The sequence below is a fragment of the Callithrix jacchus genome, chromosome 3, assembly GCF_049354715.1.
Source record: "Callithrix jacchus isolate 240 chromosome 3, calJac240_pri, whole genome shotgun sequence".
Taxonomy (NCBI): Eukaryota; Metazoa; Chordata; class Mammalia; order Primates; family Cebidae; genus Callithrix; species Callithrix jacchus.
Window position 1 is genome coordinate 49,034,693 of NC_133504.1, and position 12,486 is coordinate 49,047,178.

The 12,486-nt window shown below is 43.3% G+C and overlaps 1 protein-coding gene across 5 annotated transcripts in view; it reads right to left on the reverse strand.

The window, feature by feature from the left end:
• ARHGAP10 (Rho GTPase activating protein 10) overlaps nucleotides 1-12,486 on the reverse strand; it is a 345,584-nt gene that overhangs the window by 250,245 nt on the left and 82,853 nt on the right. For 4 of the 5 annotated variants that reach the window (XM_054252873.2, XM_035294477.3, XM_035294476.3 and 1 more), the window contains exons 2-3: nucleotides 2,921-3,016; nucleotides 2,786-2,847 (exon numbers count right to left, since the gene is read on the reverse strand). The exons of the other annotated variant lie outside the window; for it this stretch is intronic. In XM_054252873.2, coding sequence (XP_054108848.2) covers nucleotides 2,786-2,847; nucleotides 2,921-3,016 — 158 coding nt within the window. The remainder of the gene's footprint in view (nucleotides 1-2,785; nucleotides 2,848-2,920; nucleotides 3,017-12,486) is intronic. 5 annotated transcript variants of the gene reach the window in all.

Below are 12,486 nucleotides of genomic sequence, written 5' to 3' on the forward strand. Positions count from 1 at the left end.
CGTGACCTTGGCTTACCGCAACCTCCGCCTCATGGGTTCAGGCAATTCTCCTGCCTCAGCCTCCTGAGTAGCTGGGATTACAGGCACGCGCCACCATGCCCAGCTAATTTTTTGTATTTTTAGTAGAGACGGGGTTTCACCATGTTGACCAGGATGGTCTTGATCTCTTGACCTCATGATCCACCCACCTCAGCCTCCCAAAGTGCTGAGATTACAGGCTTGAGCCACCGCGCCCGTCCTCTGTCTCTTTTTAAATCCAAATCAGTGTCCTCCTACAGCCCTACCCAACATAAACCCCGACTACCAGCCACAACCCAGGAAATTAGCAACACCTATGAAGCCAGCTACAGTGACAGAGAGGGCAGTTCAGAGTGCCTGCTTCTTAACACATACAGCTCTACCTCCTAGAGTTTCGCTCTTGTTATCCAGGCTGGAGTGCAATGGCGTGATCTCGGCTTACCACAACCTCCGCCTCCTGGGTTCAGGCAATTCTCCCGCCTCAGCCTCCTGAGTAGCTGGGAATCTACCTCATAGGGCTGATGTGAGAATTCAGTGCCTTAGTATTAGGTAAACAGCTTAGAACAGTTCCTGGCTGATATGGTTCGGCCCTGTGTCCCCACCCAAATCTCACCTGAAAGTGTAATCTCCATAATCCCCACATGTCAAGGGCAGGGCCAGGTGGAGATACCTGAATCATGGGGGTGGTTCCCCATGCTATTCTTGAGAGATTGAGTTCTTGTGAGATCTGATGGTTCTGTAAACATCTGGCATTTCCCCTGCCTGCACTCGCTCCATCCTGCCACCTTGGGAAGAAGGTATCTGCTTCTCCTTTGCCTTCTGCCACATTGTAGGTTTCCTGATGTCTCCCCAGGATTGCAGAACTGTGAGTCAACTAAACCTCTTTCCTTTATAAATTACCCAGTCTCAGGTATTTCTTCATAGCAATGCAAGAACAGATTAATACACTGGTACGCTGTCAAGGTAAACCAACTTAGCTAATACGTCCAGTATTATTTCTACCACATCTGAACTCACTGATACACTTATACTATAACATAATTCTAGATAGTACTCATTTTCAAGAATATAGAAAATGGAATCTTTTTTTTTTTTTTTTTGAGACAGAGTCCTGATCTGTTGCCAAGGCTGGAGTGCAGTGGCACAATCTTGGCTCATTTCAACCTCCAACTCCCAGGTTCAAGTGATCCTCTTGCCTAGTCTCCCAAGTAGCTAGGATTACAGGTGCATGCCACCACACCTAATTTTTTTGTATTTTTAATAGAGACAGGGTTCACCATGTTGTCCAAGCTGGTCTCAAACTCCTGACCTCAGGTGATCTGCCTACCTCACCTCGGCCTCCCAAGTGCTGGGATTACAGGCATTACCCACCTCACCAAGGCTGAATCTGTACTTTTTTTTTTTTTTTTTTGAGACAGAGTCTCGCTCGGTCACCAGGCTGGAGTGCAGTGGTATGATCTAGGCTCACTGCAACCTCCACCTCCTGAGTTCAAGCAATTCTCCTGCCTCGGCCTCCCGAGTAGCTCGGACTAAAGGCTCGCGCCACCATGCCCAGCTAATTTTGTATTTTAGTAGAGACGGGCTTTCACCATGTTGGCCAGGATGGTCTTGATCTCCTGACCTTGTGATCAGCCCTCCTCGGCCTCCCAAAGTGCTGGGATTACAGGCGTGAGCCACCACGCTCGGCCTGTTTTTTTTTAAGCCCAAAATAAATGGTGGGAATAGATGTGTGTCATAATCTGGAAGCAATTCTACTGTAAATTTGGTTTAATTAAAGAATGTTAGGAAGGTAATATAAGCTTTTTAAGAAAAGCAGGCAAAATAAAAAGAAAAGCAGGCAAATATTATTCAATAATCCCAAAATTTACAGTTGAGTGCATGTTTAATGAGATCATACACTCAAGGCACTCAGCATAGCACTGCGTATGGAGAGCACCCCATGGGAGACAGCTGGTTATTTTTGTTTGTTTCTGAGACAGGGTCTTGCTCTGTTACCCAGGCTAGACGGCAGTGGCACAATCTTGGCTCACTGCAACCTCAGCCTCCTGGGCTCAAGTGATCCTCCCCACCTCAGCCTCCTGAATAGCTGGGACCACTGGCACATGCCACCATGCCTGGCTAGTTTTTGTATTTGTATAGAGATGGGGTTTCACCATGTTGGCCAGGCTGGTCTCAAACTTCTCAACTTGTGCAATCTATCCATCTCAGCCTCCCAAAGTGCTGGAATTACAGGCATGACCCAACATGCCTGGCTAAGGGTAGTTATTCTTATTCTTGTTATGATCATAAATCTTGATGCAAAATGGGATCTGAAAAACCTCCAAGGCCCAAGTTCTCTCCCTTTCCACAGAGCCTAGAATCCTTCGGGGGTATGAGTCAGGTGTTAACATTGCCCTGCTGTCCTCTGCTTCTACATAAGAGTTTTTGCTTTTATCCCCTTGGCATATTAAGCTTCTGCATAAGATTCTACATAAATGAAAGTGCTCTGATGGAACAAAAAGCTAGAAAGCAGTGACACAGTCCAACTGTCCACTTTACAGATGAAGAAGCAAGACATTGTCAAGAGGTCCAGGAGCTTCTCCAAGTTCTGACCATGGTCAGCACCTTCATGGAACTAGAAATCAGGGATCCTGAAACCTCATCTTTCCAATACAATGCACTACTGTACCCAGAGATAAATGCATCAAAACTTCTACCAGAACCAGCTTCCAAATCCAGATTTTTCCCCCTTGAAATGACTTACTAATTTACACCCTGCTCAACTCACCATAATTTCTCTCTGTTCTTCCAGATTCTTCAAAAAATTTGAAAATTCACGTAAGGAAGCATCTGTAAGAAGAAAGGAATGATTATTTGGTGGCCATGGCAAAGGAAAACAACCCAAAACCTCATGTTTAATTACCTATGCATCGTTCATCATCTGTCTCAGCATCACCAATAAACTCAAACTTGAAATCTCTGAGTGAATGAGCAAACTTCCGCTGGGCCACTGACAAACCTAGAAAGAAAAGTACAATGATGACTTGGGTCCTTGTTTAAGTCAAGGCATGAAAGACATCTATTTCTCCTAAAATTGGTAACGCTGTAGAGCTCTCCTCCACTCAATTTACGAGAAAGCACGACCCAACTCCCTTGTCATGTGGCCTGCCATCTTCAACCTGGCAGGCTCCGGGTAGCTCTGACTTCCAGTCTATACACCCTGCCATAGACTGGAGAGATGTTTATTCCCTCCCCCACCTCCTTCTTCCTCAGATCTGATTATTTCCCATTGTTCACTAAAGCATTTTCCCTTTTCTCTGCTCACTCCAGTCAGGACTTGCCCAACTCTGAAGTTCAGGCTGTGATTAGGAACACACATGCCTGGTAGCAGCCTGATGCCATCTGGCTGCCTGCCATGGTTTCAAACATCAGGATCTCAAAAGCCCAAGGTCAGCTCACCAGGTGCTCTTAACTGACTACCAAATAACTACTCCACAAAAGGTTCAAAAAGAATGTTCATAGAAAACAGAGAGGTAGCTGAAGGCCCAGAAAAACGGTATACAGAATTAATTCTGCAAAAAGACCTACAGAGGTCCTCATCTTAATTGGAGATTAATAGAACAATGGAAAACTCTACTAAAATAGTCTAACATTTATTTTACAGGCCTTGCACCATGCCACGTGATATGTGTATTTCATTTCATTGAAAAATTCTCAAGAGATATACAAAGATTATTATACCATTTTAGAATCAAAGAAGCCAAAACTCAAAGATGTTAAGTAATTTGCATAAGTTTGGCACAGCTACAAACAATAGCAGCAAAGGCTTAATTATTCTTCAGAACCACCTATCCAAAGGCCATGGCCTGACCAGTACGCTACAATCTTGCCTCTGGTTGAAGGCACTTTCTAAGAAAGTGTTCACTGATTTCTACACTTCACACAGCTCTTGTCTTCCTGTGTGTCTCCTTCACACATTACTGTCACAATGAAGACTGAGTCATATTATGGTAATAAAATGGTTTAATAGACTGTTTTTAGAGCAGTTTTAGGTTCACAGCAAAATTCAGCTGAAGATACAAAGGTTCCCCACAGAGCCCCTGCTCCACCACGTGCACAGCCTCTAACCTTTTCAACATTCCCCACTGTGAGTTTTTGAAACTTCATTTTTCCTCTAATTCATGTTTATCATGCTGTTCTCAATTTTTTTTTTTACACGGAATCTCACTGTGTTGCCCAGGCTGGGGTGCAGCGGTGTGATCTCAGCTCACCGCACATCCACCTCCTGGGTTCAAGTGATTCTCCTGCCTCAGCCTCCTGAGTAGCTGGGATTACAGGCACATGACACCACACCCAGCTAATTTTTTTTGTTTTAGTAGAGATGGGGTTTCACCATGTTGGTCAGGCTGGTCTCAAACTCCTGACCTTGTGATCCGCCCACCTCGGCCTCCCAAAGTGCTGGGATTACAGGCATGAGCCACCACACCTGGCCTCAACTTTTTAAATAATATTTAAACATGGAAAGACCTAAATATGAAAAGGCAAAACTGTAAAAACTTTTGGATCATATAGGATTGTAATTTCCTACACCTGGAGTACAGAAGAAGAAAAGCACAATACACAAGGTAAAATGAGATGGATTGCAAGCATGGACCAATCCTCCAGCCCTCCTTGTAGGCACATCTAGCTCACTGTGATGTTCCAGCTCATCCCACAGAAACGAATCAAATTCCTATCACTTGAACCTGAGCTAGTCTTGTAGCTAATAGAATACAGAGCAAGTGGCACCCTGCCAATGCAGAGCCTCTGCGTCAAGGAATGTTACTCACCTCTACTTCACTCTCTTGGAACCCTCCATGAGTACAAGCCCAGGCTCTTGGGCTCACTGATGAATGACTCCTGGCTCAGCGGCCCTCTAGTTGCCAAAGCAGCCGCCAGCCAGCCAGCCTGCAGAAGCAGAGCTTCCCTGTACTCCATATGGCCATTCAGAGGGAAATGTAACCACCCAGTGAGTAGAGCACACACTGGAATAAATAAATGGCTGCTGCTTTTGCCATCGGGTTTGGGGCTGATTAAAAATATAACTGATAAAGAAAACTTAATAAAATTTGCTTGTGTTACATTGTAAAATATGGCCAGGTACAGTGGTTCATGCCTGTTATCCCAGCACTTTGGAAGGCCAAGGTGGGCAGATCACTTGAGGCCAGGAGTTTGAGACTAGCCCAGCTAACATGGTGAAACCCTATCTCTACTAAAATGACAAAAATTAGATGGGCATGGTAGAGCATGCCTTTAATCCCAGCTACTTGAGAGGCTGAGGCACGAGAATAGCTTAAACACAGGAGAAGGTTGCAGTGAGCCAAGATCATGCCATTGCACTCCAGCCTGGTCTCGGGGGTGGGGGTGGAACAGCTGTGGTAATCCATGCCTGTAATCCCAGCACTTTGGGAGGCTGACTGAGGCTGGCAGATCGCCTGAGGTCAGGAGTGGTGACCAGCCTGTCTAAAACTCCACCTCTACTAAAAATACAAAAATTAGCCAGGCATGGTGGCAGGCACCTGTCATCTCAGGTACTCGGGAGGCTGAGGCAGGAGAATCTCTTGAACCTGGGAGACAGAGGTTGCAGTGAGTGGAGATCGCACCACTGCACTCCAGCCTGGATGACAGAGCGAAACTCTGTCTCAAAAAAAAAAAAGTTATACCAAAACAAGTTAAAGCATTTGTTTAGGTCACATACATAGGTCACAAAATCAGACTAGAACATGAATCATCATATCAAAACCCAAGCAACATTTACCTCTGGGGCCAAGGGAAGGTGATGCAGTCAGAAAGTTATGAGGGGATTAAAGGTATTTTATTTCATAACCTAGTGGTGAGTCTATGGATACTGGCTTTATCATGCTTTAAAAATGTACATGTGTTTCATATGCTTCTCTATATTTGCCATAATCACACAATTAATAAAATTTTAAAACCATAATAAAATTAAAGCCTAGCTATTTAGGCTATTCTAAAATAACTTTAGTTACAGCCAGAAGCTGTGGCTCACACCTGTAATCCGAGCACTTTGGGAGGCTGAGGCAGGCAGATCACTGAAGTCAGGAGTTGAAGACCAGCCTGCTAAACATGGTAAAACCCTGTTTCTACTAAAAATGCAAAAATTAACCAGGTATGGTGGCGGATGCCTATAATCCCAGCTACTCAAGAGGCTGAAGCAGGAGATTGCTTGAACCCAGGAAGCAGAGGTTGCAGTGAGCAGAGATTGCACTACTGCTCTCCAGCCTTGGTGACAAAGTGAGATTGTCTCAAAAAAAATAAAAAATAAGTAAATAAAATAACTTTGTTCCTAATGTAAACCAGGCAAAGATAGAATTGCTCTCTAAGATCGAGACACACTGGCTGCTCCTGGTTCACACATGCCAAACTCACTCCAGTCTGAAAACCCTTAACTTGGTGTTTCCTGAGCCCACATCTTTACTGGACCACTCCTCCAACACCAGCTCAGGAATCCTCCTCTTCTCAGCCTCCCTAGGATAGGGCCAGTCCTTGGCACTGAGGCCCTCTCCCCTTCTACTGCCATCTTATTTCCTTCATGGCACTTACTACTCCAAATTTATTTAATCAATATTTACGCATTGTTACCTATCTTCCCACTCTGGAACCTCATTTCCCTGAAGCAACAGCTGTCAGTCTTGTGATTCACTATATCCATGAAACAGCTGCCAAAACTGTAAATAAAATATAATGGGCTGGGCTCAGAAACTTATACCGATAATCCCAGCACTCTGGGAGGCCAAGGCAGGCAGATCACCTGAGGTAAGGAGTTCAAGACCAACATGGCCAACATGGTGAAACCCCATTTCTACTAGAAATACAAACATTAGCTGGGCGTGGTGGCAGGCACCTGTTATCCCAGCTACGAGGGAGGCTGAGGCACAAGACTTGCTTGAACCTGGGAGGCGGAGGTTGTAGTGAGCTGAGATCATACCATTACACTCCAGCCTGGGCTACAAGAGTGAAATTCTGTCTCAAAAAAAAAATAAAAAGATATACTAGGATGATTTTGATTTATTTCAAGTACCTATTTGCAAATAATGATAGTTTGTGGGCTTATGGGTTTTTTTTGTTTTTTGGTTTTTTTTTTGGTGAGACAGTTTCTCTCTGACACCAGACGAGTGCAGTGGCACAATCTCAGCTCACTACAACCTCTGCCTCCCAGTTCAAGTGATTCTTCTATCTCAGCCTCCCATGTAGCTGGGATTACAGGCACGCACCACAACGCCTGGCTAATTTTTGTATTTTTAGTATAAACGGGGTTTCACCATGTCGGTCAGGATAGTCTTGATCTCTTGACTTTGTGATCTGCCCACCTCGGCCTCCCAAAGTGCTGGGATTACAGGCATGAGCTACCACACCCAATCGGCTTATGTTTTTAAGTCACATATTTTGCTGTTTGCTTTGCCAGATCACAAAAGGGTCCTGTTTATATGTGTAGATTTAAACATAATGCATACAAACATATTTATATTTACTTACCTATGTATGACTGTATTTTTTATACATTGCTATGGATAGACTGGTCTAAACTATATATTCTTCCATTAGAGCAGTTTCCTTATTTTATCCAAAATTACTAGGTCAAAGGCTGAAAGGTATTTTAAAGATGGTGTTTCACATTGTCAGAATAGAAGGCTCTCTGGAAAGTTTAAATTTAAATGCACCAACATTTCATGCCTAATTTCATTAGTTGAAAATGTTTGTAATGGTAGATTAAATTGGGGCTCATTTGCATAACTAATCTGATGTATTTCTCTCTCTGTAAATAGCATACTTTACACTTAAGAATTATAGTTACATAATTTCTTCATTTTAAAATGTAAGCATTTCATCACTCATTTTCCCCTTTCAGGTGATCTCCTCCTAATGTTGGAGTTCATTATGTAAAACTTCCACTGTTAGAGACCACACCATATTCTATTTCTTTTGATAATTATAAATTTAATTGCCTTTCCATCACTTTGTACATTTTAAATTTATTTTCCCATGCAGTTCATATTTTAAAGATGTCTTCTTCCTTTCTAAACAAAGTCATAAGGCAGTTTGCTAAACTTAATATAGTCCATTAAATGTATTTTCTTTCCAGTATCATTGCACATGAAACTCAAGCAGTTTGTAACTGATACAGTTACAAAGACCAGCAATATCTCTGCCTGGGTTAGATGCAAGGTGGGGAGAATAGAAGAAACTAACTTTTTTTTTTTTTTTTTTTTTTTGAGACAGAGTTTCAGTCTTGTTGCCCAGGCTGGAGTGCAATGGCACAATCTCGGCTCACCACAACCTCCAACTCCCAGGTTCAAGGGATTCTCCTGCCTCAGCTTCCCCAGAGTGCCTAAGACTACAGGGTCCCACCGCCACACCAAGCTAATTTTGTATTTTTAGTAGAGGTTCCTCCATGTTGGTCAGGCTGGCCTCAAACTCCTGACCTCAGATGATCCGCCCGCCTTGGCCGCCCAAAGATCCGTGATTACAAGCATGAGCCACCGTGCCAAGGCTAATCAACTAACCTTTATTGAGTACCTACTCTATGCTAATTGACTTATAAATATTATTTCAATTACTCTTAGTATGCCAGAAGGGTAGGTATTGGTGTTACCTTTCTTTAAAAAGGAAAAACTAGGTTCAGAGATATTTTAGTGACTCAATCAAGATCACAGACCTCTTCACACTGCTGGTAGTAAGTTCAGATGCAAAGGATCAACTCCCTGGTTTCTGAGACTTCCATCAATGTCCTTTTCATTACACCATTCCATCTTTCAAGAGCTTTCACATTATTCCCAGGTCCCTTCCTAGATCTCGACTGGTATAAAACCATCAGGCTCTCTTAAATGAATCTAACACAAAATTCTAACTAAATGGAAAAATCATTTATGTGTACCTCCATTCCCCCTATTCTCCTCTGTCTGCTAATTCCTGACTATTGTGAATTAATACTGTTCTTGAGACGCCCTTGGTGGATGATGCCAAGTCTGAATGTGCTCAAAAGCACAGCTACCATAAAAGAATGAATGTTGGGGTCTGTTGGTGGGTGGGGGGCTAGGGGAGCGATAGCAGGGGGTGAGAAGGTTGGGAGGGATAACATTAGGGGAAATACCTAATGTAGGTAAAGGGGGGATGGAGGCAGCAAACTACCATGGCCCATGTGTATACCTATGTAACAATCCTGCAAGATCTGCACACGTGCAGATAGAGCTGCCCCCAACTCTGCACATCAAAACAGGTACCCAAAATCTTCCATGTTTTAGCTAAAGAGGAACAGGGTACAGACTCTAAGAACTTACTATCTTTCATGCCAGATTCATGCCAGGAAAATAATGTTGACATTAATCCAAGTAACTTGGAGGTGAAATGAAATTCCTCTAGGATTGTAGATTGGCTTCATATTTTCCTTCATGTTTTCCTGTTTTACAAAACCAGCAGTGGTACTATATGCAAAAATGGCATTATGGCTTCTCTATACAGGTCAAAAAAGAAAGCAAATAACTAACTCATTTTGTAGGTTTTAAAAATAATGCAAACAACTCATAAGCCCAGAATGCATCACGGGGCTAGTTTAGACCTACAGGGGGAATCACAGGCTGTTCCAGAAACAGCTCATGGGCCAACGCTGCCTCTGGCTCTATTCTGGTGAAGCATTTCTGGCCCTAGCTCTTTGAGTCCAGCCTGCCTAGGATGTCTGGGTAGTGAATTCTTCTTACCATAGAATAAACAACATCTGAAGTCACTTAAATGACCTGAAGGGACAAATTTATGGGGTAAAAGAAAAACAAATGGAGCCCACAAAGGTGCACAGGCCCCAAAACAAACCCATAAACCTGGAGCACAGAGCTCAAAGCTAATATGGCACATGACCAATAACTAAATACTAAAATAGCCAATTAATTATGAAGAATCCTTCAGAAGTGATGTGGTGACTGGAGAGAATCCCACAGGTAGGTGGGAGACCACCACCCAGCCTTCCTTAAACATTCCACAAATGCTGAAAAACTACTGGGGACAGACACTGGCTAGAGAGAATACCTGCCACATCAGGATGGGAGATGGGAAGAGAATGCTGGTGATCACTTAACCCATTTGTGTTCCAGCTGTCTTTGGCCACAGATTCCTCTGCTCAAATAAAATCTTATGTACAGTAAGAACAGGAAAACCAGATAAAACAGCTGACACTTATGTATTCATTTCCTATTGCTATAGCAGCAAATTAGACAAATGCAGTGGCTTACTACTACACTAATTTATTATTTAACAGTTTTTGGAGGTCAGAAGTGGGTCTCACAGGGCTGGAATCAAGGTGTCGACTGGGCTGTCTCACTCTGTAACCTAGACTAGAGTGCAGTGGTACTATCATAGCTCCCTGCAGCCTTGAACTCCTGGGCTCATGAGAAACTTCCACCTCAACCTCTTGAGTAGCTGGGACTATAGGCATGAACCACAACACCTACTTTGTTTTAAATTTTTTGTAGAGATGGGCTCTCACTATGCTGCCCAGGCTGGTCTTAAACTCCTAGGCTCAAGTGATCCTCCTGCTTTGGCCCCACAAGGTGCTGCGATTACAGGTGTGAGCCACAGCGCCCGGCCTGACCTTTGTTTCCGTCATCACATCTCTTCTCTGACTCTCAAGGACCATCGTGATTACAATGGGCCCTGGGATAATCCAAGATAACCCCCCATCTCAGGATCTTCAATTTAATCACATGTGAAAGTCCCTTTTACCATATAAAATAACATATTCACAGGTTCCAGGGATGATTAGGACAGGACATCACTGGAGGGCCACCATTCTGGCTACCACATCTTATACCATCAAGCACTCTACTAATCACTTTACATTTGTAGATTCAGTTAACTATCACCACAGCAGAGGAGGACACAGACACATAGGTTACCCAACTTGCCCAGGGTCATATGACTAGGAAGTAGCAGAACCTAGAGATATGTCGAGAGCAGACTGAAGGTGGACAGGGCGGCAGCAGGGTGACAAGTTAAGAGGCTCCTGTCCTGATCCAGGTGGGAGATGAGGAGGGTCTTTTATGGATTTTTCTGGAAACCTAGTGAGACTCAGAGGTCTTAACGTAATGATTATGGGCTCTAGGTACAAACAAATCTCTTCAGCTTCTTGGCTTTGACACCGAGAAAGCCTGGTTTATGGGTGCTATGGTAATTAGTAGGGTGGTGGTTCCTCTGTATTATGGGTTGAACTGTGTTCTCCCCAAATTTATATACTGAAATCTGGAGAGCCAGAACCTGAGAATGTGTCCTTATCTAGAACTAGGGTCTTTACAGAAGTAATCCATTAAAATGAGGTCATTAAGAATAAGCCCTGCTCCAATACGTGTGTTTCTATGAAAAGAAGAAATTAGGACACAAGGTACACAATATACAATAGATGAGAACACTATTTGAAAGCACTGTCTTTAAAGATCATGGAAGTTACGCTCAATGACAAAACACAGTATTATTCAAACATTTTGGTAGCAAATATAGTAATTTGGCAAATAGTTTCCCAAATATTCTAAGAAAGAACACACAAAAAGAAAAATAAACCCACATCCAGGATCAAATTACCTTGTTAATCACAGTATATACTTAGATCCCAAAGCAAACATTAGTAGAGATTTAGATGTCAGGTGTTCATCTGGCTTAATAAATATGAGTTTGTTCACTCCTCTGCCATTGGAGTATCACCATTTCACGGCACAATTGAGAATCTTAACTCCCAATCATAGCCAAGAGTTACTGTGTAACTCCCTCATTTCTCTCAAATTCTTTTTTATTTTTTGAGACGGAATCTCACTCTGTTGCCCAGACTCAAGTGCAATATAGTAATCTCGGCTCACTGCAACCTCTGCCTCCCAGGTTCAAGCAATTCTCCTGCCTCAGCCTCCCAAGTAGCTGGAATTACAGGTGTCCGTTAACAGGCTCAGCTAATTTTTTTGTATCTTTAGTCGAGACAGGGTTTCACCATGTTGGTCAGGCTGGTCTTGAACTCCTGACCTCATGATCTGCCTGCCTCAACCTCCCAAAGTGCTGGGATTACAGGTGTGAGCCACTGTGCCCAGCCCTCTCAAATTCTTTAATATTTATTTTTCTTCAAATAAATTTTGGGGGAAAAAAAAGACGCATCCTAGCAAAGGGCTAAAACACCCTCTTGTATGTTCCAAGATAAGCCAGGATGACAAGAACTAAAAGAACCACCGCAAGAAATGACCAATGACTTGGGCATCTATCATTTGCTCAGCACAGCCCACGGTGCTGTATGAATACAAAGAGGGTGCTGCTGCCACCCTAAGGAGTCCATCCACACCCTAGATCTGAGAGAAATCATCATCCCATGTTGCCTATGAACTGAGGGGTCCAGATTTGCAAATTCCACAGGAGTGCCATAGAAGACACATCCCGGAGCAGGGAGGCGGGGAAGGTAGAAAATAAATT